Raw genomic sequence first — 27,454 nt, forward strand, 5'->3', positions numbered from 1 at the left:
TCTACATATGTTTATTTCAGCACATACAGACCAAGTTAAGATTTACAGATCAAAGCTATTGCTTGTTAATCAATCATGTTCTTGGCTGGGAATGGGAAAACAGCAAAGTTTGAGGCTGAACGAGTTCTAGTTCCCTTCCTCCCTTAGCACCGTGGAGTCCACCGGGGAACAGGTTATGTAGGCCTCGCACTCCTGTATTTTCAAGTAGAGGTTTGCACCCTTTCCTGAAATGTGATCTCTCCCCCAGCCCTTGTAATTTACACAGCTCTCTCAAGCGTGTGCTCAGTGTCCACTCCTGGGGTTTCAGTGGCTTCAGCCCTGAGACCGCTACGCTCTGGCAAGGACGTGCCCTTTATGACCAGGATCCAATGGAGCTTTTCCACAATGGGCATTTGTGCCTGCAATGTGTTTTAACATACAGAAATACAATCATGACTTATTGCAAGTGTAGGTTTTGTGGCTCAGTTTATCCAGCATTACTGAGTATTTTTAGGGCAGATGCCTTAAAATGTCTTTAAAGTGTGTACAGCTATTTATAACACTTATGAGAAAAAAGATCTTTGTTTCCTTGGGTTCAGTGAACTGTCAGATACTATTATAGTGGCGTATACATAAACAAGAATAAAAGCGTTTTGCACAAAATCATGCATAAATTATGTCAGACAATTCAAAAATTGTATACATTTATTCATGTTTTAAAATAATCCAGGCACAATTTTGCAAATACACAGAAGCACATTCTCCAAACAGGAGCAAAAACTAAGTAACATATAGCAAGAAAACACATGGCAAAACATATAAAGTTAAGTATAAATGGTATGAAAGTTTTTCTTAGTCTACAGTGGTATCTGCTATCAGTACACTTGTCAGCATTACAAAAAGCAAGCAAAGAATACAAGTAATAAATTGTGTAACAGGAACCACCTAAAAAAGTTTATGTTAGCAGCATACAGTAGCAACTTTCTAAGAACAGAAGAATGCTTGCACACTGTATATAAATGCATATATGCACACATATACAGATACAACTGGAAGGCCACAAGAATGAAATTACCCTGGAAAAATGATTAAGGGAATTTTTATGTGTCTTGCACTATATAAAAACAATACATGCATTAGCAAGCACCCAGCATGTTCAGGATAAAATTGCATCCACAAGCAGAATCACATTAACTCTTCATCAAACAAAGCACTTACCATGCTGCACCCATGTTGGATCACTTTGTCCTATATCACACTCCTAATTTATGGAGCACATTTGGATGGTAAATTTAGGAATAATTAGGAGCCCTTGATTCCCATGGTCTGACAGGAGGAATCAGATCTCAAATTTGAAAGAAGAATACCCATGGGAAAAAATACCCTTGCAAAGCCTGAGTTATAAGATGGTCTAGCAGGAATTCCACTTTCCTGTGGGACAGTCCAGTACAGTGGCCTCACTTAATAAGCTTTAGTTTGCATGATAGAGTGTTCCTGAGTGTGTGCACCAGATAAGGTCCTTCTGGATGGAAGCAAAGGATGTGCTCCAGTCACTAGTGGCATTCAGCCCCTGGGATCAAACTAGAGGTAAGTGTGGAGATCAGGTCCTTAGCACCAACGGTTTCAGGCTACAGATCTTATCCAGCTAAGCTAATTCTTTGCTAACACAGACACAGGCTTTGGAAATACACAGAATAAACATTAATCAACAAGTACTATAAGCTGTATTTACCATGTAGATTAGTCTTAGTTGTTCTTACTTGCCCCTACCTGACAAAAAAGGGACCTTCCCTACAGACACCCATTGTGTTTGCAGACACTCAAGGTGTTTGCATTGTGTGTGAGTGTGTCTGTGTATGAGGGGGGTGCAGGTGATCAGCCAAAAGAGCAGTGAGCACACAATTTGTTTTTCCTTCAACCATCTTCAGAAATACTATTTTCAGTAGCAAAATTATTAAAAACTCTGCGGGCATCTTAGCCAGTCTTCCACATGTTCAATTAGTAGTAAAAAGATACTTCTGTAAATAAAAAAAACTTAGGGATCATTGCCCTCCTAACCTCTTAACAACATCAGTGTCAAAAAAGTCATTCCCAAGTTACACTCGGGGTGTGAGATTTCCTTAGAACAGAACACAGAATTGTGATTGTGAGTGCCAGAGTAGGTTCACAAAAGCAAGCTGAACTATTTCTGATATTTCAGTGAAAAATGTCAAATTTAGTAATTATTTCCTGACTGGTTTCAACAGTTTGTTTGCTGCCAGCTGCTAATGGCACTTACAGAGCTCCAGCAAAGTGCTCTGGGCAACACATGATATGAGAAAAAGAAAAAGTACTACTTCTGCTGCTTGAACTAAGTTTACACAAAACTTACAATATTTATTATAGTGGAGAATAAAATGTGTAACATGCTATCATGCATAATACAAGGTAAGAACATGCACTAGTCCAAGTTTACAGTCTCTTTCCAGTAAATCAGAACAGCAGTGGCAGATGTTGACAGCTGCATATTTTGAGGAATTCCCAGAAATAGCAGCAAGCAATGCAAAAAAAGACATGAAATAAGCTGTGTAAGACATTCATGAAACAGTAACTCTTTGTGAGTTAATAAAACAAACAATAACAAAACCCAGTGATATCTTTCCTATCATATTCCAAGAAACTGAGTTCAGCACCTGAGGTGAGACTGTGCCCCAAGCAAATCACGCTGCTGACTGGGAAGCTGTCCCTGCTTTGACACTGCAGCCCCAGGGCAGATTCAGCACTCTCCTGGTTCACAGAAGGGATGGATGGGCAGGCTTTATGTGGATCACAGGCTGCCTAAATCAGACGGAGAATTCTTCTCCACTGGGGCTGGAAAGGGCCCAAAGCTGCAGCTGGGTGGGGACCTACAAAAGCTGGGGGAGCAGGCCCAGATGTACTACACGTGTTAGTATGGCTTCCACAGAAGTCCTCTCTTTCAATTGAGAGAGAGCTTTTCTTTCTCCTTCAGCCCCTTTTAGAGGGTTTGCCTAGGAGACTCTAATCCAGAACAGACACACAATCTTCTGCAGATTATGCTAGACAAGGTTTAGAAAAAGCTTCCTCCTTCCCTATGTCTTCAGCTATACACATCACAGCAATAGCCAGAAAAATATAAATCAATTTGGTGGCCGGCTTCACTGCTCTATGGTTAAGTTTCATTCCTGTGCATCCTCTCAGGAAAGAAGGAACGAAACAAAACACATCTGTTGAAAATGAAACATTTCCTCCCCAAAGGAACTAAATACAGTCAGGAAAAACAGGACTTTTTTTAGTAAATATATGACTGTTGCTCACAGTACATCACAATGCCCACGGACAGCTCCTGTGTGATACTAACACCGAGGTTCACTCTTGTGGGTACCCTAAGGTTCATCATAAACACATCCCAGGCTTGCTTCAGCACAACTAAAGACACACAGTTTCTGACATACATGCAGAAAAAAGACAGCAAATTCTAAGCATCAATATGTAAAGTGCTTCTGATTTCCCACTTACTAAGAGCATCATCCAGTTATAATTCACAAGGGATTATTTACTTAATTCTTATTTACCTGGATATGTCTTCTGATTGAGCATCTGTGCTCTGCTACCAGCTATCTTTGTGTGGGGCCCTACTTCAGTCCAGCCCACTAGCAGGTGAATAATGGAAGACCATCAGCATCAGCCCTCCACGAGTTGGATGGGCTTCTCTTTATTAATTCTGCAAAGTATTATGTGCTTTGGTACTTCCCAGACAAAACACTGCTTACCTTGGCACCCAGGAGTGCAAGGATTTTACTGGGGTAGGTGCTGTATTCATGAACTTGCCAAAGCCACTTCCATTAGTTTTGAAGAGAGTCCTCAGAGATTCCTAAATCAGTGAGAGTTCAGATAATTTGTGTCAGGCTGACTTCTTCATCCCTGGTGGTGTTTATGTGCAAATGTTTAACAACACAGAATTTGCCTCCGTTTTTTTTTCCTGTAAAGGGCGTGCTTTCCCACTGCTGATAATTCCTACTCAAAAGAGTAGGACAATTATTCCACACAGGAGCTAAAGGCATTTGAAGAAACTGTACACTACTTTAGTAAAGTATTTCCAAGAGAGATCAATGGGTACTCCTTGCCTAAAGCACTTTAGGGGCATTTTTTAGAAGTTGGAACACCATCTGCTCCTAAGTAGAGCTCTCCATAAGTCCTCCCCGTTTACTGATGTAACTGATAGGAGCTGTCTGCAGATGGAGCCTCCCAGCCCAGATGGATAGGGAATTTGGCTGGATATATAAACTAATTTTCTTCTTTCTGAGAAGAGGCTTTGGTATAAGCAGAAGGATGTGATCTGGACATCTAATGGGGATGAAAAGGTTGGGATGATGTCTGTTATGTCAGTTTGGAAAGAAAAAACAACACTATTTTATTTAGTCATTTATCTATGAATAGTAATTAGCCAGCCAAAAAGAATATTTTAAAATGAAAACTTCTGCTCCTATTTAAAACTTTCTACTTTGAAAATAAAAAATCAGAAGGTAATGTAACATAAAACATAAAGTATTAACATTTAAATGTTTATTAAAACCAAACCATTTATGCCTTTTTCCCCCCTCTTAAAAAAAAAAAAGTTTATTTAAATCTGCCTATATTTTAAAAGAAACTTTTGATGACTACTCAGCTTATGATGGCAAAAAAAAAAAGGCCAAATTATTTTTGAGCATTCCTCTATTAGCAGCAATGTGAAAATGCATTTTGAAAACCTCAGGAAAACTCCCTGCTTGTTTTATATTCATGAGTAGTTGATTAAAATAGGACTGCTTGAATGAATAAGCAATTAGGATATGATTACATTCAAGTAAACTGTAGTAGTTTTATCTTAAAGAATTAATAAGTGATTCTCAGCTGATTTCTTAACTGCTCTCAGAAGGTGAACCACCAAGATCCCTTATATACATCCTGGTACTGACATTCTTTCTTTAGTACCACAGCTGGGTTTTAACAGATTTCAAACAAGTAATTTCTTTGTAGAATCATCTTTAACACAGTGGTCACAGTTACTCATACAATAAAAATCATGTAAATATGCATTTAACATGCTAAAGACAGGCCCATTTATCTAAGAGAACTGATGTTAATTTTTTCTAGTATGAATGAAGCCTGCTGCAATGTTTCTAACGTGAATCTGCTCTTAAGTGCAAATCCAGGCAGAGAGTAACACATTTATTTTGCTCTGTGATGCCCAAACTCTAATTGTGTTCTCAATTTTGTGTACATTTAGATGTTCTTAGAGCTGTATTTTTCTTAGCTATCCTTTGTGACAGTGCTTCATGCGGCATGCAAGCATTCTTCAAAGAGCTTCAGAATGAAGCACGTATTTTACAATACATTTATGGTGAATTGGCAAGTATTAACTATCATAAAAACTTTCTCAAGCTTTAAAACCAGGAGAACACAACTCAGGCAGAATCCTTATGCTCACTGGGAAGTAACACCCAGGGGGAGAAACACTTTGCTTCATGAGGACACTTCCATGGAAGTCTGTCCAGTCCAAACAATTTCCATGTGTAGCACTTTCATAGCAGTTTTCTATTAACCCAGAAACCTTCTAAAGACAAGTTCAATTGGCTGATGTTCTTCCTTGCAGTTCCTCTTCCCTCAAGAAAATGATAGGATTTCCCAGGCTGCCCTGTAAAATATGTGTGGAACATTCTCCCTAATTCTGCATGTCCTGCATTTTTCAAATTCTGCCTTACAATTTTATATTACCTTTCCACATATCCAGCCACCTATGTGAACTGAACAGATGTATGGTGATAAATCTGGTTTTTCTACTACAGCTCTTCTTCTAACCATGACCTTTTTCCCCCCTTTTGATTTCATCCCATGTTGTATCAGCATACAACTGATTTTAAATTCCGGGGACAAGAAACAGCCACTTTTGATTACTTGTATATCACAGCATTGCCTGTAATTTTCAGACACTTTGGGTACATTTTCTTCAAAGCATCATACAAATAAGTTGAAAATGGGAATACTCATCTCAAAAGCTTTCAAGAAAGTCAGTCAAGAAAAGGAGTAGGAAAATACTATTGTTCTCCTTTTCCTAACAGGAAGGTGAGACATAAAGTCATGCCAGAAACCTGGGACAAAGCCTGTGTTTGAATATAGATGTTTATCCAAGATCATAAGCATGGCCTCAGCCTTTGTCTGACAACCAGAATGAATACTTAGAATACTAAAGAAAGCAGTGAAAGCTGAGCTATATTAAAAAAAAAAAAATCAGAGAGCTGCATTTATGGTAGAAAATAAAAGGGGCAACAGAGATGATACCCTGGAATCACCTGTCAACAGGAACAAGAAACAAATGATCAGGAGGAAGAATACTGAGGAAGAGATTTTCTCCCCATCCTATGAGTTGGGGCTGTTGATGAGAGGATATATATGCAATGAACATATAAAATATAGATTTATATATACAAATATACAATAGGAAATAGTCAGTATACAAATACTTACATGTAAAAATAGTTTTTCACTTTCCCCTTTTCTTGATTTACAAAAGCATACAAAGTTTCCTGTTGGTAAATGTTTAAGCAGTGTGAGTAAACCCTGTGTGACATGTTCCACACATAATTCCTTCAAGTGTTCACAGTATTGGCTATTACAGTGTTGAATCTGACATTCTAGATGTTAAAATATTCATAGGACATTTTCTAAACTTAAAGCATTAGTTTAAATACAGTTTAAATAAAACTCACATGGGTATTTGAATTATGGTCATATTACAAATGAGTCTGCTGCAGTTGAAAACTTTCCATGACAGTAAGCTTGGAAATACATACTTAAACTAGAGATGAGTATATTTTAAGATTCTTGAACTGTCTTTTAATGTGCAGATAATACTGTGAGATGGGGAGTTCTTTCAACTTCATCTGAAGCAATGAAAACTGATAGAACTCAGTATCACAAATTATCCTCAGTAGGAAAGCGGATGCACAGAACAATTTGCCATCAGAGCCAGACACACTGTCACTTTCTTCAAATACCCAACAGACAAGAATAAATGACAGGTACTATTGTTTTTGTGTTAAGAATAAATGATCTGGAGCATTCTGCATCAGGAAAATGCTTTAAATTAAATTAAATTAGTCCTCACATCTCTCTTGTGAGGTAGATAGACGCTACCCTTGTTTTTAAAGATGGAGAAACTGGAGATCTAAAATAAATTATTATGGCTGCATGGGAAATACTGTCAAAACACTGTTATTTGGATGTTGGAGCAAGTCAAATGCACAACTGTAGTAAATGGAGATATTAATGAGACAACTTTACACTCACCAGCCTGGGTACTGACAGCAGGCTTGGTACAACAGCCAAAGGTTTATCATGGGCTGCAAAACACAATCTTTGCCAAGTGCCATTCTGCTGGAGCTGAAGTGTGGGACAACAGCTTCAAAAAGCACAAACTACATAGCCCCAGATGGTGCAGACTGACCAGGATGGAAGGAAGCTGCATTTCAGAAGTTATGAATTAATCAGGAGTCTTTAGTAGGTATATCTTCTCATTCAAGTGGTGGGTACAGTTCAAGAACCATGCTTAGCTCATCTCTAATCTTACCATATATGCAAGTGCTCACAATATACTGTGTAACAATATATTCAGGTGTTGGTTTTTAAAATTTACTCACTCCTGGACCTTGGAGGTCTGTTATTTTCCTCACATTTCTCTTGTTGAAAATTTCTACTGATACCACAAATGGAACTAGTGCTTCAGTACAGCAGATGAGATACAAATAATAATTTTAAATATCTGAGATGATGGACAATTTTCAAAGGACCACCATGCTCTCTGTTTGCACCTGTTTATACAGGAAATCTCATCTGTTCTTTAACTGCTCCTGCCCTGAAGTAAAATCCAGTTAAAGTATAAAGTGCATAGTGTGGATTAAAACCCTAAGAAATAACAAACAATGTGTCTGCCTTCCACAGATGATTAATTTTGCTTAACAGCTGAACCACCACCCTCTTTGTCTTCTGGCTTTTAGTTTAGTGTTACCTAGGCTGAGAAAGGCCAGCCAGATGTAAGCAAAACTATTGTAAACTGAGACATTTTTGTAATATGCTGTTAAGGGAGAGTTAAGTAAACCAGTATCAAGACACTGTCCAGTTGGGATGTGTAAATATTATTGTGTGCTTCTTGGCCCACTTAGCAAATACTTTCTTTTCGGTGATAAACCTGTGGCCTCCATACGGAGCATTTTCATGGAGAAAGTATTCCTCACACTCATCTCTTCCTGGCTCGTAATAGTGGTAGGGAACTTTGCGAAAGCCTTCTGACCTAGGGAGAAGAAAGATATACTTCAGTACTGTTTCAAAGAAAAACATAAATATATAATACACCTGAATACAAGATACAAGCATCCTGGCTTGGATCAGCAACAGTGTGGCCAGCAGGAGTAGGGCAGTGATTGTTCCCTGTTCTCAGCATTGCTGAGGCCACACCTCAAATCCTGTGTTCAGTTTTGTGCCTCTCACTACGAGACAGACACTGAGGTGCTGGAGTGAGTGCAGGGAAGGACAATAGAGCCAGTGAAGGGTCTGGAGCACATCTCCCATGAGGAACGACTGAGGGAGCTGGAAGTCTTCCTCCTGGAGAAAAGAAAGCTCTGGAGGGACCTTACTCTTTACAACTGCTTGAAGGGGGGTTGTAATGAGGAGAGAGTTGGTCTCTTCTCCCAAGGAACAAGTGACAGGACATGAGGAAATTGCCTCAAACTGCATAATGGGAGGTTCAAATTGGATATTTGGAAAAATTTCTTCACCAGAAGGTTGTTGGTCAAGCACTGGAACAGGCTGCCCAGGGAAGTGGTTGACTCACCAGCCCTGGATGTATTTAAAAGATGTGCAAAAGTGGCACTTGGGACACAGTTTAGTGCAGACTTGGCAGTGTTGGGTTAACGATTGAACTCCATGATCTTAAAGGTCTTTCCCAACCTAAACCATCCTATGAATGATCTGAAATCCTGTCCATGTGTCAGCACTTGAACTCCTTTGCTAAACTGCAAGGGCTTTCATTCCATCACGATTTCTAGGAATTTTCCTTTGGCAGAAGAAGCTCAGTGTATCTCTCAGCATACACTGATCGTACCAGTCAGTGAAAAGCCAATGGGCTGGCTCTTACGGGCACTGCACATTTTATTTAAGCTGTGATAACTCAGCCCACAAGGCTCCCTCCCTAAGCAAAGTCTTCTCACTGGATAGTCCTAGCTGTTGAAACTGGTTCTTGAACTGGCTGAATGGGGCAGTTATTAGAGTAACATCCAATTGAAGTAGGTAATCCAGTCAGAATCACAGCTTAAAGGGGACATACTTCTCTGCTGCCAACAGCGCTATCATGCTGTTGACTGGTTTTGCATCAGGGCTATGCAATGCCAGCTTGGCTGAGCTCTCTGAGGACAACCTTAGTCCTGTCACCCCTCATCCCAGGGTGCCTACCGTGTGTTTTCATAAACAAAGAACAACATATGTTCATTCTGTTCATTCCATCTGGATGACTCAATCAGTGAGATCTGCAAGTTCTAAAAAGTCAGCCTCTAATGTTAAGATATCCTAATTAAACAGCTGTGACTCAAATTCTGTTGTTTGTGACATTTTTTAGGCTCTGCCAGCAATGAGTCTCACACTGGAGTGACTGTGAGAGAGAATCTGCACAAAGGCTTGACTTCAGGAGCTCGTGGTGCACTGGACTGGTTACATGCAGGACATGGGCCAGGTTAGGTACAGAAGAACAGATGTGTATGTACTAGTACCATACATTGTTCATGACATTTCCTGCTTTTCTGAATGAATGAGGAATAGTTTCATTATATATTTTTCTACTATACACAGTAGATTAAAGTATTTAACTTGGACTTTTAAAAATTGTGTTTAGAGTTATACTTCTGACCATAGGATTAATCCACTGTCACTGTAAGGTCACCAACAGTAGTTGGTTGGAATTTATGTCAGTTTATGGTGATAAAGCTCACAGGACTTGTTTTATTATCTAATTAGAACCCTCTACTACTCAAAACAAGCCATATATAACCGAGAAAGTTCAAGTAGGTTGCTCAACGGTAGTGAAATGTAATTTCAGGTAACTATCCTGGGCTAATCATTTTATTTCACTTCCAGGTGTATTTGGTATTCAGAAAACAATGTATGAGTTTTTTCCTCTACAGATTTGTTTTAGCAATGTAAGCAAATACATTTTATCAAAAGAATATGAGCATACTTTATTTCCAGCTAATTCAAAAACTGCAAAAGATCTTTGATTAAAAATAGCTCCTTATGACATCTGATGTTAGATTTTGTAAATGTTTTTATTTTATCAAGAGCACATGCCATATCAGGAGTGAATATGCTGACAATAGTGTCACATCAATGCAAAACACTGGGAAATGACTGCCTGATCCATTTTTTGGATTTATGATATTAAAATCAATTGTGAAATTTTGACAAGACATCAGAATTGTAGATGCATGAAAATAATTTTCTTTGATCTTACTTGCAGTAGGTGTCATTTATCATCCCGTAGACGTGAATTCCATAGCAGGCATCCATAGCCAAAATTAAGGTAAACCAACCCGTGCTGAGATATGAACCTGACTGGACTCTGTAAAAATACAACATACACAAAACAAATTGCAATGAGAAATTATCAACACTTTATCAAAGAAATACAATCTATTTCCTGGGACAAAAGGCATTAAGCAGCTTGACAATCTGTCAAAACCATACAACTACTCTGAATTATTTATAGATGTGCTCTCATTCTTCCCAGCTTGGGGCCTCCAGCTATTGTCCACAGAAAAAAAAACAAAACATGTTAAATACTTGAAGTCAAACAGTGCATCTCCAGTAAAACAGAGAAGTATTTATTTTCATTTATTTACCTCTCATCTGAAAGACAGCAATTAGTGGAGTTAGTAAAATGAGATAAAGTTTTCCAAAACATAAAGCACTGTTGGAATTTGCGGTGCGTGCATGTGAGTAGGCACCATCTTCTTCTACAAGTAAAATCTTAATCTGCAGTGGGCTATCCTCGACCTGAAAATTCAAACAGTTAGGAAACTTCCAAGGATGTTTTGGTACAAAATCATCTAATATAAGGCCTTGTAAACCAAAATTCTGCACATATCCCTTTACCTAATTTTGTGTTATCATTCTTCAAGCTACCATAGCAGAGAGAAAACCACAAGAGGATAGTGCCCAGATTGACAGTCTTTGCTCAAATGACTAGATATATTCAATCAGCCCAGAAGTATTACCTGCACCAATGGGAAAAGGATTTGGCTCACAGACTGGATGGTTGAGCCAACACATGCATTGTTAACCACAAACCAAATCCTGTTTGCTCTGCTCACACGAATGTTACCAATGGGGGACTGGGAGTCAATGGAGTTACCTGGATAACGTGGGCGTGCAAGACTCACTGTTTTCACACCTCACCAGTAGTGAAAACACACTCAGCCCTTGCTGCTTATGAACTGGCTGAAGTCCAGCTTTGTGCATGTATTGCTTTCACTTTGACTGAAATCAGTGAAAATAATTATCTTTAAATTATTTTTAAATGCCCCATTTCCAAAGAAAGACACCACAAAACCATCTTAATAGAGCACTTTAATAGAGCTGGGTGTGAGTGAGAGGAGGGGATAGATGAGCTTTCTGCCACACTTGTAAGCTCTTAGCTTTTGGGTATGGCAGGGAGCAGTCTGTTCTCCATGCCAAGTTAAAGCAGCCTAACGTTTGCACACAATTAAATTTTGCTGTAAAAGAACTCCCAAGTAAGCCCATGTGCAAATCAGTTATTGCCACCAACAAAATCTTCTGAAAATATAGGAATAAAATTTTCATGTGGAAAAACAAAACCCTACAGCAATTTACGCAGCCTATAAGCCCAAACTTCCCTGTGAGCAGAAGAACCAACCGGATGGTTTTTTTCCTGGTTCAGAGCAAGAGTGTACTCTGGTCTCCTGCCTCCCTCCTCCTGCATAAAATACCAATCAGTGGCTTTTGGCACAGATTCTGTGTTACTTCCTTGCTCAAGCTGAACTAAATACTATTTAAGACAATGGGTGAAAATGTAGTTGTGCAACCTTTATCATGACAATTACCTGGCACATACAGGTCTGAGATTCAAATTCCTTCTCTGTGTAATACCTTCTATTATGGATACTAGAAAAGCTCCAAGAGCTTTATGTTCCTAAAGGAACTCCAGTACACTCCAGTTTAAATAAACCTTTGGTTTTTTTAGTGAAAAACAATTGCCTCAATTCCCAGAGCTGAGTCCAAGAACACTGAAAGTAGTTAAATATTCTCTTCCTTGCCCATGTCTGTCATCCTTCATGGTTGAGCTGGTGTGAACTTCTGTCCCCGCCTTTCCTGAAATATCCTTTCCCTTGGGGAAACAGCTAAGTATCTGTTTAGCTGCTTTTGTAAAGATCATACTGGAAATAATACGTAAAGGGTTAAGTTAAACTGAAGAACAACAAGTGGAAAATAAAGGCAGGGTGCCAAACACCCATGTTTCATTAAGCAGAAACCAACTGTAATTGTGCTTCTACTTTTGACAGCTTTATAGCCACAAAAGTGTACAGCTGTTTATCTGCCCCATCAGGATCTTCATCTCTTCATCCAGAATGTCCTGCTACTGTCTAGGAGGGAGAATTCCCAATCCAATTCATGTTATTTCAAAATAACATTCTGCCATGATAAAAGGCTGCATTTCTTCTAACTTGCTTTCTGCTCTTGCACCAGAAAAACACTGGCCTTGAGCTTTCAAAGCATTTTAGAATCATAATAACCATTTTTAAGAACACGATGAAGATCAGGACCCTTCCAATAATGGAGGTTTATTGGAGAACACTGTATTGACAGGAGCATCTGAAATTTGCTATACTCAGGAGGAAAAAGGAATTTAAAAAAAGAATTAATCAATATTTCATGTCTTGTTTTAACACCATTGGACCTTAGTCCTCTCATCTATATACTGCACTGGCAGGATAAATAAAAACAGCAGAGTGAGTTCCCAGGTACCTTCCCTGGGAGATGAAGTACATGACAGAATACAGATTATATACTTTAAACCAAAGCACTTATATTCATCCCATTTTTTCCTCTGAAGATACAAAGGGATAGAAGGGAATATACTTAAGGAGCAGAGATTCTGGATGATTTGGTAACACCATCTGATACCATAAACATACTTTCAAAATTCTAATGAAAGCAATATTAGAAATGGGAAAACAATTTTAGCTGTCCCTAAAAATCCATAAATCTCCGAATACCTTTTAAAATATCATCCCATAAAACTGTAGTGCAAAGCAATGTCTCAGCCCTTGCTATTATGCTAACACTGTGCACTCAATTTCCCTCTCTACAGGAGAGTTTTACATGTTTTTTGGTCACGGGTTTTTGAGACTCATTAGAAAAAGAGCTCCTCTTGTTACTGTAATTGCACTCAAATTTCAAATTTTACACATAGGAAATTAAAAAATCCTCCATTTATGTGTAGCATAAGGCTATGTAACTGCACAAACCTGGAGGAAGGAGGATATTAATCCCAAAACAGAGTAAACAGGAGTTTGTTAAACATCACCTGCAGAACTACAGCAGGCAGATCTATTGTGATATATGTATGTGCAACAATCCCAAAGTTGTTTCCTATGGCTTAGAGAGACTTTTTTCATAGTATAAAATTAATGGGGTACCAGATCTGGACTGGAAATTGTCTCAACAACTCAGGAGAAAATAATGCACTGTTTTTCAAAATACACTTTTAAAAAGATGGCTTTACTTTTAAGACATGATTTACAGCTGCATGCAGCAATAAAAAGGCAATGCTCACAAAAAGTTGCTTTGTTTACCTTAAAAATGAAACCTTATTTTGCATACTTCCTACTTTATTAGTATTCTTAAAGAAATGATAGTTATAGGTTGTAATTCACTCTGCTAAATGCCATCCACCATTTCAGAAAAGTACATAGGCATATGCTTAACATTAAAGACACTGAAAGACCAGAGAAATCAACTTAGTTAAAATGCTTGAAACGAAGTATATGCTTGCTTATCTTGCTCTTAGTGAAGGTTTAAGTGCTTAAAATGTCATTATTTAATCTCAGAATATAAAAGTAAGCTCCAAGATTAATAGTTACTTGAAAGTTTCAAGTCTCAAAACATAGAATTTGCATTTTTAGTAATGCCTTCCATAAACTCCAGCAGAAAGAACTGATTACAGTTTCTCACAACATGTTACAAAAGAGACTTGCATTCTTTATTTCAGAAGAAAATAGTAAACCCAATTGCTAGAGTTGCTATATGTGACACATACAGCTTTAATTAAAAATTAACATAAAAGCAAATAGACAGGGCTCTTCAGCTCTAAGTTTCCACTATTTCACAAAAAAAAATTGATATAAAGAAGATGGAATAGAGAATGCACCCTAAAAATGCTGGCAACTGAAATTCATCTTCTTTGACATCTATAACCATGCTTTGATGTAGGCTAAATGAAGGGAAAACTCATTCTTTCTGTCACTGGGGGTAAATGGAAGAACATAAAATATCTTCTTGGTGATCCAGGGCAGGTGAGTTCAAATTGAGCAAAAGTTTTCTTGTCACTTGAGTTCTGATTTTAGCACAGAATTCCAGGAAGTTCTTTTCTTCATTCAATTGTTCCAGGATTTTTTATGTGCACAATCAATTTTAGTTCTATGGTTCAATGGACTGTAATTTCCAGTGGGGACTTCAGTGGTAAAAAATAAAAATGAAAAAAACATTTGTGAAGGCAGAGAAGATGTCAACACAAGCAATTGCATGTCAATCTGATTGCAGAAAAGAATTTAGAAGTCTATTTTTTAATTCTTTTGGGAGAAACTAGGGATCACAGAAGGTCAATTAAGAGTGTTAATTAAGATAAAACCGAGGAAATTTAGTACTTCAAAAAGCTATTAATTAACAGAGAGCTTGCCAAAAGCATTAGATAGACACTTTTCCTTTTTGACTTAATTTCAAAATATTGCAGTAAAGTAAAATTCCACAGTGACAGATTGAAATGACAAAATTCTCCAGGCCAATTAATTGACAAAAAAATGCATCTTTTCATAAAGGCTGTTTATAGAATCTAATCCTCAGATGACTCTCCTACCAAACTACTGAATCAGCAGCAGCTTTATTTGTAGCAGCTTGTCAGGCCTCTTGATTAATAAATAAGTATAAATAAGAGTATTGGTCTAAACAAACTAAGAGACCTGTAATACATGGAATAGAGGCTTTATAATGTGAGATGCCCTTCCAACAAAAAGGTTTGTTAAAATGATTCAAAATAAACAGAAATATTTTCAAAAACATGTCAGAATTAACTTCGACTATGTTCAGGTAGAATTATCTCTGGTACTTATTTGTATCTGTGGTGCATCAAGAGACCATTAATCCTCTGGGAGGGGGCCAGGGTACTCTGGTTTTGCCTGGCACTCTGTCATGTGCCCTTTGTCAGCCTCATCTGTGACACATCCTTGGGAAGGAGGGTAGAAGGTACACGGCCCTCTGCACTCCCTTGTTAAAGACAATAAGCTCTTTTTATCCCTGGGTTTCTCTGTTTTTTTGCATTGCTGAATCACAGCATATTTCCTTACAACTAAAAATACAGGAGATTTATCTGCCAGCACATACTGGTGAGCCACTACTTAATTCTATATACTAACCAAAATAATGCTGCCATTGTACTTATGTTGACTGAGACTTCTCCCTTTTCTTTTTTTTTTTCTTTTTTTATTTTTTTTTTCCTTTTTCTCCCCCCTGTGGGAGCATCTCTGAGTACAGCTGCTGTAAAATTCTCCTGCTTTGCCAAATTAAACACCCACATTCCCCAAGTCACAGTTTTGGTCTATGCCTTTCTCTTCACATCAGATGTAGGTTTGTAAATGACAGATTGGAATGAGTTGACAGAAAAATGCACCCACCACTGAGAGAACAGCAAGGCTCTCACCTCTCTCCTGAGGAGCACATACACTTCTCTTGCCAGAGAGCTGTTGTTTTGAGAGAAGTAAAGGAAGCACCTTTGGTACAGAAGGGCAAGACTCTAAATCCTGAAGAATATCAGCCCTAGCCTGGATTTATTTCTGTTTTTTCTAAGACATGGTACTTTGTTGCTAATTATTTCATTACATACTTTCTGAAGAAAAAAGAGCACAAGAAGAGCAAAGAAGATGCAAGCACAGAAAATTGATTTTAGCTGGTAAAAATGGTTGCTATTTCTGCATTATAAAGATACCTGTTAGGCAGCCATTTATCATAATTATTCATTCTTTTGTACGTGTGTGTCTGTGTGTGAGTGTACACATGTGTTAGCTTTGTATTCCATAATGGTGCAGGACATCTAATAATAAACAGCTGTGCCCCTCTAGCAGTGAGCAGACTGTCTCACACATCCTGCTTCAGGTCATGAAAAGTGAAACATTTATACATGGACAGATGTTTTATTAGCCATCATGTATAGTTTTATGCAAAGCTTAAACAAGTGGAATGCATTATGAACAGCACAGACCACATTCCAGATTCAGGCAGTGTCCGTGCCCAGCAAGACGTACCTGGGTATGGGGAAGTGATGCACTCCAGCCAGCCCAAACTCTTGGTAGATCATCCCTACTGTGAATCCTGAAAATAAACTACAGTTGGGTGGCATACTATTCAGTTAATCTCCAGAAATATTGGCTTTCTTTTTATATTAATACTGCACCAATGGAACACAGGGAAAAGAGTCCATTTCAGCTGAGTTTCTATAAACCTGCAATAAAGGCTACTCCTAACTGGCCCATGAGAATCTTCCCCCACAATCTGATTTAAAAAGAGATGTAACAATTAATAAACTCCATGTCAAAATGGCATTGAAAAAAAGACAGGAAGGACACTTATGAATGATCACAAAAAGGAGCAGAGAAATGATGGGATTTTTATTTAACTGCATCTAATTAAAAAAACACCAAAACTATTTGACTTACTATTTACTTATTATTTTGGGCAAGACAGGCAAAACCAACATTAGAAATAAGGACTAGTCTGTTACTACAAGTACAGAAATAGCTGAGGCATCTGCTTGGGTATTTAATTTATGGATTTATTTCCAATCTTTGTGTTGTGTATATTTTTCTAATTTATTTTCTTTCTTTGACTATTCAATATACTCATGGAAACCTGAAACAAAGAGGAAAAAACCAAGGCAGCAGCCTGAGAAAATTGACTTCTGCTGTCCAAGCTTCTGTAGTTTCCTTATTTCTGATTCCTTGACCTGACTTTGATGCATCTCAGTTCAGTTTTGAACTCAGGCAACGAGAGAGGGAAGTTGCTTCACCGAGGCAGAGAGAGCTCCTTCAGACACCTCTGCTGCTGAGCTCAAAGAAGAAAAGCAGAATTCCTGTTTATCAAGGGTGATCATAGACATCCAGCTTGCTGCAAAGCACACAGAAGAGAAATAAGACTAAAGAATTATAATTGTAAACTCTGCCCTTCAGCCTATATATTGCACATACATATTATTTCAAGGCGATTCTCATGCATTTTCAAACCTGTGCTAATCTCTTAAATATGAATGGCATCCTCTGTGGAGAACAAAAATTGGTAGATGAATTTCTTACAGCTACTGGGCTTCTACAGGTTGCACTGAGTCTTCAGGTAAGAACTGTGGTCTTGGTGCAAACTGTTTACAGAACAGTAAATCCCAATTTCAAACTTTTTTCCTTCTCCACTCTCTTCCCTAATCCTTCTGTCTCCAGAAATACATATTCTCTTGATTTTTCTTGAGTCAAGATTCTTTATTTCCCTTTCTTAAGTACATACTGTGCATTCGCAGAAGATGCGTTTTGTGAGTGCCCAGGTTGCACTTGTCACCTGGGGTCCATGCACTCCAGCAGTTTATGCACAATCACAAACAACCTCGACCTGCTGCAGCTGCACTGTGCAGAAGGAGAAGTGCATGGCTCTGCACATCTCCATTTGCACTTGGATTTTGTATGTTTAAATCAGGACAGGAGGCACAGAAATGTCACCCATTACAAACATGCAATTAAGTTTAGAACAAAAAAAAAACTAAATTCACATAAGCAGGTTTGCAGGCTAAGCTGTTGGCATCTTTACACAGCCATTTTTCTCTTCAAAAAACAGCTAAGTAAAATTCATTCCATGCTTAGGAAGACTGTTTATCAGGAAATGCAGCTCCTCTGGTCAATGGCAGTAGAGCACTTGCTCCACAGGACAATTATTTATGCTCACAGTGGTTGAAGCAAATGGGGGGTGATGCCAAAACTTCCCTGGTTGTGGCACCACGGTGTAACCCTGTTCCCCACTTCTCACTGGAATATGCTAGGCTGAAGACTTCCTGCAATCCGTGGTGGCTGTGACAAAGGGAGTGACGGCTGAAACCCTGGCAAAGGTTTCAGGGCTGGTGCCACAGTTGTCTGGAGGGCAGCTTTATGTGCTCTTCTCTTCACCAGTAGCTGCATGCAGTTTGCTGAGTCCTGGTTCAATATTTTCACACAGCGTGAAAGGGAGTAAAGAAGGATTTAGATTTTCACCCTTTGTAACCAAAAATGAATCAAAACTAAAAACTGTGCCAAGTGAAGAAAAAAGACAACAGGGCTTTTTCCCTGCATCTCCATTTAAATCAATATTTGCTGTCTTGGGTCTGCAGATTTTTCTACTGGGAGGATATAAACTAAACAGAGCTGCAGTTAATCCAGGATCCCTGAAGAGATTTAATTAAGGAGGCTTTCCCACCCTTTTCTTTTGGTATTAAAGGGCACTCACTACTCCTAGCTGCATATTTTAGTGAAATGTATTGTAGTTGAATACAGAAGAAATTTCTTGATTAGCTCTTACCTTCTCAATACAAGATACAAAGGAGTTAATCTAACCTCATCTGAAAGCACCTTAAATTTTTCATAAAAACATTTTATTTTAGGTTGGGTCTTTTTTACGTTTAAATTGAAAATATGATACAACTTTGTAAAGGTGTATATTATATTTCTGTGACACTGGGATGTGAGCAGAGGCTTTTATAAAGATATTTTGTTTTATTGCTATGGTGAAAATGAAAGAATAGCTAGCACGAGATTGTACCCTAACTCTGTTCATTTAAGAGGAGAACACTGGACCAGATACTCAGCTGACAGAACCCACACTGATGTACATCAGCTGATACCCTTTCAAATTTTCCACAGTCTGCAGTCATTGTGATAGTTCAAGCACTACCTCTTTGATACTGATGTGGAAGGGAAGGCGGTGTTACATTGTTCTCCACGCATTTCACATTTATCTGAGAACTTTGCTTTTTACCAGGATGGATGCCCATACAAAAAAAAAAAGCTAGTGGAGGGCCAGAATGTTAACTGTAAGTTTTATTTCTGAATAGATAATATTCAGTGGAAAAAGAGAACTCAAACTCCATAGATTAGACCTTCATCAGTGCACATTCCTCTATCAACAACTCTTCTCCCCCAGCTCTGGTATTCAGAAGAGTGTTTCCAAGTATTCTAAAATTCATTCCTAATTTGTTGCTAAATTACTAACTGATTATTTACATTACAGTGGCACTGTGAATCCTCACTGTGCAAGACACTGTACACACAGAGCAGTTTTTGAACCAAAGAGCTTAACTGTCAAATACCCAAGAGAAACAGATCCTTTGGAGAACGTACCTGTCCTTACCCCTAGCACCGCACCACACCATAAAGCCACGCTCTCTGGAATTGCATCCGGAGCCACAGTGCTCTTCTCTACACTGCCTATTTGCACTAACCAAAAGTTCATTTTAGATTATGGAACATCAATATTTTTAGCAAAAACAAAGTCTTAAATCCAGACAAATTATTCTGATATGGAAAAAGGAGGTAAAAATAGAACTTGCGTGGGTCTGAATTTTAATTCAATTGCAAGAGGCCATAAAGTAACCCATCAGTCAAGCTTTGAAGATTAACTGCTAATTAACACAGATGTTGCCTTCCCTTTTACTACTGTAACTTTCTCCTGATTAACTTTTCCTTAAAGTATAAAAGGAACAAAATATTTCTCTTTCCTTGTCTTTTTTTTTTTTGACACACATTTTAATGAAGCACACACACATATATAGGTGTCATATTATGGTTTAGTATCAATATCAGGGCCTTGCTTACTGTCTATATGCCATCAAAATGGATCAAGTCTTTCACTGCTTTCTTAATTAACTCATCTCTATCCAAATACCAAGAAAGAAGAAAATAATCCTCACAGCTGAGCTACTGAAACTTCCTCTAACTCTTCCACTGCTTGGCTTACATAGTAGGTGGCTTTCTGAAGGGCATCTTCCACTCATGCACATTGTGGGCAGAAGACGTTGAAGTCTAATTAAAGCCTCACTTAAAATAAAGGGTCCCAAATCCTGAGGACACACAGGATTAGCTTTTGTCATTCCCCTTCTGTTCCCCCAAAGTCACTGTATTTATGCAGCAGGGTCTTCTGAAGGGCAGATGCCTGCAGCCACTGGTTCAAATATCTACACTGGAGGCAGCACCTCGATTGTAGGCAAAAGTATTGGGCAGAACCAAGACTGGCCTAAGTTCTTCTCTCAGATGGCAGCCTTTAGAAAAAGCATGGTATAGCAAACAGTTCAGAAAAGCAGGAGACTGCCACAGAGAAGCTCACAGGAACAGGAACTAGGGGCCACAGCTTATTTCCTACTATTCCACTGAACAGTTTCTTCAACACTGGACAATTTCAGAATATATTATTCCAATATTCATTGAATAGTCTGCAGGAGGCTAATAATACAAGTGGAAGCTTTGAGAAAAATCTTCATACTTATTAGAATGGCAGTTAAATGCTCGAAACCAGAATTTTTATGGCTTCTCTGCTATCAACTGAAGTAGCAAATTAGTTAATTTTCCAAGTCTTTCGCAATCCAGCTTTTTGAGAATAATAAACACAATAATCATCATACTAATCATCTAGCCAGCTCACTGTCAGTCTAAACTAATGCCTAGGTATCAAGAATGGTGAGGACTTCAGCTAGCACCAGGAATAAGATATTTCCAGTGAACCCAAGTAAAGTGGGATTCATGAAGTGGGACAGTGGTCCTTTGCTTTATAAATAAATGCTCTGATTTCTCTTCCACATTATATTGCTTTAGCAACATCATCTTTTCAGCAATTCCCAGTATCAGCTAGTTAAGGCTTGGCAATGTCACCATGGAATTGTGCAGGCAAGCAGCTCCTTGAAGGCCACACATGTGACAGGACCCATCAGAGGAGCCTGTGGCTGCTCCCCTGGCACCAAGTTCAGGACATGACAGTTAATTAAATTCTTATCTACAGGATTTGCATAACAAACATTGAAACAAGTTAATTCATTACAACTAGAAAATGCAACCCCTTGCCACAATTTAGCTGACTCAAGTCTAGACTACATCCTTTTGGCACCAAACTGTAAAATCTAGAGCTGACTAAAATCTGTTCTATGGTTACGTTACAGAGAACCCCAGGTAACAGTAGGAGCTGCACAACTGGAAGGAATACCACGTTAAAAATTAAGAGTTCAATCACATACAATAGCAGAGATAGTGTCACAATTAGCTTTACAAAACAACATAATTCCTTATAAAGCTCTTTCTTTGCCTTTTCATGCTATGTGCCTGATAAGCCCTTGCCAACAAAGATATTATACTAATTATAATTAGTTATACAAAGTGTAGGACAACTTAAATGATTTATTGATTTTTTTCCTTCACAAAATAAATGTTATTTTGAATTCCAAATATACAGGAAAAAAAATTAAAGCAGAAGCCACAGATGGCATGTTCAGTCCAGACACGTATGGATGTGAATATCCTTACAGGAACACTCAATCCATTTAAAACTTTAATCTTTTCCCTAGAAAAATCATTGCAGAGTAGGTTTTATGCAATTAAATTCATTTTTCCCTGAGCAGAGACATTTAAGGTACAAAACCAAGAGCTGAGCTGTTTAAAAAAAACCCTTAGAATAAAGAGGATCTTCCACCAATTTTTTTCTTAATGTCTTCAGGTCAACAAATAAAAGTATGCACATTTGTCATGCAATATTAATGTGGCACTATGTTTGCCTTTTTTATAATTATTATCTACATGCAATCTGAAGGCATAAAAGAATCGGAAGTTATATTAAATAACTTTCTGTGTTAACTATCAAACTGTGGTAATGACCACTTCATACCTAGGCATGGAAATAACAAAGGAATCTTTCTGCTTCAGTTCTTTGGGAACTCCTTCTAAGAATTACTACAAGACCCTCCTTTATCCTCCATCCTGCAACATCATGAAGGTCCTCTAACCATATTGAGAATTTGCTTCTCCTGTGAATATCGTCATTGTTCAAGTGTTTCCAGGAAGGATTGGCAGCACTGAGAGTCTGAGCAGAACACAGCACTCGATCCTTCACGGGGACCCTCCATAAGTCTATTTTGAACTCCTCTGAAGTTCCAAAAAAATACGTAGACTCACTGAAAAATGAAGAGCTGATGCAGTCTGATGTTCTCCCCGTCCTTTCCACATGCCCCATCTCCAGAGTGCCAATGCACTCAAGCACTTGGATGCAAACCTTCCATAACACAGACAATGAATGTACCCCAGAAAAAAGGCTTAGACACAACAGCCACCCCCCAGAAGCAGCAGGTTTACTCCCTGTTCTCTGAGTGCCTTTTGCCATTACACCAACCATTTTGTCCTCAGTCTTGTCAAGTGAAGGCATAGCACTTAAGAAAATACATTTCTTTTTTTTCTGGTCTGCAAGTCAGCATTATCTGATTAGGTCTACTTCCTAGGGCTTGTTCAGTCTCGCTTATCAGACACACTGGAAAATATTTCCAATAATAAGCCAGCAGAAATCTGCCTTCATATCTGGTGTCAGGCTACATATAACAGAAATCTTTTCATTTTAGTTTTAAAGTATTGCTTCATTCAACAAGCCGACTTCTGGCTGACACACAATCTAACCTAAAGGCTATGGATCAGCAGGTAAATGCAGAAATTCTATTAGTTTTCAGACCTGAGGTTTACGCCTTTCATTTCAAATGAAATCAAAATCCTACACATGAATAGGTAAAGCACAGAGTAAAGATCCTGTCTTAAAACCATCCATTACATATTACATGAGTGCAAGGAAGAAAGCAGTTTCTGCATCTTGTAGATACTGTATTTCTTGTGCTCAGTGACTCTGGCAAGGATGGTAAATAGCAGACATAAAAGAGATCCATTCTGAGGAAAAATTAAAACCATGACGAACATTATATTAGGCAATGTGAAATCCTGCAAAGGTACAAAGACAGGCATAGTCAGATATGCTTGGTATTAACAAAACCTCTCCAAGCTTGTATAAATTGGACTTCCTTACCTAAATCCGATTTTAAAAGTCATAATCAAACTTGTCTGTGCTTTAAAGATTTTGGAAATGAGCATCCTCATACAGGACCAGAAGAAGGAAGTAGTGCAAAAGGGCATATTACAAAGTATGCAGAATATTGAGGAGAATATTTCTTTTTCCAAACTGAAAGAAACACCACCAACAGAGTGTTTTCATTTCTTTGTTCTTTCTAGAAATGTACACGCCCAGCTGTATCTAGAAATACATGAGATTTAGGAAAGATTGACTCCTAACTTAATTTTACTGTTTGCTCTAAAGAGATATATTCACTGAAGTTCTCAGAGCATAGGCATCAGCATTTTTACACACTATATGGGCTGAATCCCCAGACTAATAGTAGCGAGTATGATTCACTTCTGGTGTGGTTTTCCTTCACAATGGTGGATCATGATAGTCTTACAGCAAGAAAACAAATTGTGATTACATGGTCACAATTATGATCACACAAATAGTGGCTTGGTTATTTTTGTTGTAGGTCTATTCTGTGCATTCATTTAAGGAAATTGTTACATGGCTTTGCTATTTATTCAGGAAAAATATAGAATAAATGCATGACTTTTTGTTCCTTGAAAACTTAGCTGTAATATTTGTCTTTGGAGTATGGCATTTAACAGTAAAGAAGCTTGTTGGGCTCCCTCTTTTTCACTGTATAAGCCTACTCAGATCTTTCATTTGTACTTTGTGTTTATTTGTATTTAATCTGCATTTTCTCCTGGCAATAGGTTTGATAGCCTCTAGTTACATTTTGTGCTGATGCTATCTCATAGTTAGATGAGACCAAGTGAGTTGGTATTCTTTATCATAGCTCTTAGCTTTTATAATACACAGCTCTCATTCATAGATATCCCTTACATTTTCTCCAGGAGAGGTAGAACTCTAGGTGTTACACAAATATAAAAACATATTATGTCAACTGGCCTAGAGGGAAAGCAAACAGAAACATCAAGATGCAATGTACAAGTCCAGCACTCCCCCAGGTCCAGTAAGTCAATTAAATCACATCTTATGAAGAAATAAAAAGACCCCAAACATGATAATTCTTGTTTATATCAGAGATGGTAACAGAAATGATGCTTTATTTTGTCCTTTTGACAGGTATAATGGCAACTCTCCTGATTCTGCACAAGTATTTTTGACAAGGAAACAGTGCTCTGTACTCTTCAGTCAAAGGCTGACCTAAATGGTGTTTTAAAAGTAACATTTTGTTGGGTTTTATTAAACCATGGCTTCACAAAGCTAATATAAATATAAATATAAAATATAAAATATCAAGTCTGAGCTGGCATCATTGGAGTACCTTCCATCACAAAAGGTAGAATACATGCAAACTGACAAATGCAGCCAATTGCACATGGCAATGGTAGAGGACAATTTAGGATGAGGATGAAAAACCATGTATTAAGTGAATTCCCCAAAAATATGGGAGATTCTTGTTCAGTGCTGGCAAGAGAGGAATACTGCTATGGAACGGTTTCCCAATGCATTCTTGAATTATCTTGGAAATTGCTCACCTAACTATTGACCACATCTGACTACATTTAACTTGTTTGATCTGATGAGATCAGGTTGTCCTGCTGCAAGTTTGAGATAAGAAGCCAGTATTAGAAATTGCAGATCTCAGAAAAGCAAAGCAAGAAAATGTACAACCCTAAACCATTCAAATGGAAATTATTCAATATAAACAGGTAGTTTCTTCTTGAACTGCTCATATAACATTCCATATCCATGGATCATTATGAAAACCATGCGCATACACAGATTATTACCATATGAAACAATGAAGATGTCTTACGTCCCCTCATAGGTTTACCAGCATTGCTCAGGGGTTTGTTATTTGAGAGCAATGTCATTATCCTTTATCTTTATGCTGTGCAGAATCGTCCTCCATTGTGCAGTATTCATTATTACACACTTTGTCATGCACTGCCTCTGCATGTGTATGTAAAACACCCAGACTACACCAACTGATTTACAGGTACCACAGACACACACTGCACTCACATCCATCAGAGTATTCCTCACCTCACAGGGCAAAGCAGCAGAGTTACACTAGTTTGTACATCAGAAGATCACACTCTGTAAACGTTGAATGATTTTAGTGGTGACATTATGACTTTGTTTTCCATCAGTTTGTTCCTAAGAGGATGTAAGATATAAAAATGTACTTGCGGAGGAAGGAATATAAATAAAACTATTTTATAGATTTCAGCAATTGCTCAAAAGCTTGAGAATAACAATACAGGTGTGGAGGGAGAAGAGAGAACATCTTCAATTGAGATAATTCAAGTTTGCCATTTACTTGTACAAGTATTACCAGAGAGCTGCTCTTCAACCAAGGAGCTGTCACTTCTCTGAACTTGACAGAAGCTTTGTTCTTTTTTACCTTTGTGTTTTTATTTGATTTCTCTGAGTGCAGGCAAAGGATTAGTCTGAAACCATGTGGAATGAGTTGCCCACCTCTAACTTGTAAAATACAATGTGGACTACACAGAATCCATAGCATTTAAACAGAGTTTACAGAGGCAACCAACAGAAAACAAACAACTGGAGTGGAAGTATTTTGTACAGAACAGTGTTTGAAAAGATGTTAGATATTATCTCCCTCAGTCCTCAAATACCACAGTAAATGAGCACATAACTCAAACTTCATTTCTTCCTGGAACATCTTTTAAAACTGTCTTTCCTACTTATTTCTGGAGTTTCCCTTTAAGAAGAGAATCTGGGATGAGGGCGTTACAAATATAAGATTATCTCCTCTTGGTAACTTAGTTTGCTAGTGCATAAATCATATGAAATGTGATTCTGAATTGCATGAATGCATGAAAATTAACCATGGGAAAACACACTGCAATCCAGAGGTGAAATCTACATTGGCAATATGTTCCTTTTAAAGCAGTTTGATGCTGCACATAAACAAGCCCTCATAGTTTTATGCAAGGTATGTAAGGACAAATATTATCATCAACAAGCAGAAAAGCTAAACCTGGGGGGACAAATCCAGCCCTGTGCAGCTCAGTTCCATCTATGCCGAGCTCATGTATCGTCCCCAGCCATGCTCAGCAGCCTGTCAGACCCTGCCTGAGACGAGCTGGGGGGTACAGGATGTTACTGCTCCAGCTGTTTGTCAACACCTAACAGCTGGACGTGGTTGATCCCACACAGTTCTGGAACACAGGGCACAGGTCTCTAACCTGCTCTGAGCAAAATAACCAGACTAGACCAACTCCTGGGCCTTGGAAGCACAACAGCAGGGGCAGCACAGTTAGGAAGGAGCTATGTCTTAAAGCAGTGCAGCCAGGAACGTGAACCTTGGTAAAGCATTCATGAGCCCTGGTAAAACAGCTTCCTAGAATTTCTATTAATAGGAGATTGGAAAAAATAAACCCACCAGGAGAGAGCAAAATACCTGATCTTGTGACTATAGACAAGTAAATAGCTTCAAAATGGCCCTGTGCCTATAAAGACAATTATTGGAATCACATTTTTTCCAGCCTGGATTGAAGCATGCCTGATATTCACATACAAAGATCATTGATGTAATGGTAATTTCTTTGCCACTCCAGGAGCCTGAGTAGCAGACTCAGCTATGATTAAATCATTCAATTCACCTCTTTGTATCTTTTACCTGGCATGACATTGTTATTTACCTGAACCGTGGCTATAAACCCTCACAATTCAAATATTATACAATGCAACAGACTATTGCCAACCTGAGACAAGACCACTAGTAAAGCACTCCTCCCTAAGAAAATAATGCTGTGAGCTTCTCAGTACTTTGCCTTAGGTGCTTAGCTTTGTTCAAAAATAATAATGAAAAGAGGCAGGAAAGATATTTGACAAAGTGGTTAGGTGGAGGCTAACATTAGGATGGATTTTCATTCAGTAGCAGCAGGTTGAAGTGGCACATTCTAGAAAATATTTTTTTCTTTCCTCCTCTTTGAAAGAGAAGAAAAAGTTTCAATCCAAATTAATTTTTATCAAAATTCCATAAAAATGAAGTAAAATTATTTATGTTCTTTGTGAT

General features: G+C 38.2%; 1 protein-coding gene across 1 annotated transcript in view; it reads right to left on the reverse strand.

The window, feature by feature from the left end:
* Positions 1–661: 661 nt before the first annotated feature.
* ST6GALNAC3 (ST6 N-acetylgalactosaminide alpha-2,6-sialyltransferase 3) overlaps positions 662–27,454 on the reverse strand; it is a 219,430-nt gene continuing 192,637 nt past the window's right edge. The window contains exons 4-5 of the mRNA XM_068200035.1: positions 10,514–10,621; positions 662–8,305 (exon numbers count right to left, since the gene is read on the reverse strand). Of these exons, the coding sequence (XP_068056136.1) occupies positions 8,119–8,305; positions 10,514–10,621 (295 nt within the window). The 3' untranslated portion in view covers positions 662–8,118. The remainder of the gene's footprint in view (positions 8,306–10,513; positions 10,622–27,454) is intronic.

The sequence above is a fragment of the Anomalospiza imberbis genome, chromosome 9 (genome assembly GCF_031753505.1).
Source record: "Anomalospiza imberbis isolate Cuckoo-Finch-1a 21T00152 chromosome 9, ASM3175350v1, whole genome shotgun sequence".
NCBI lineage: Eukaryota > Metazoa > Chordata > Aves > Passeriformes > Viduidae > Anomalospiza > Anomalospiza imberbis.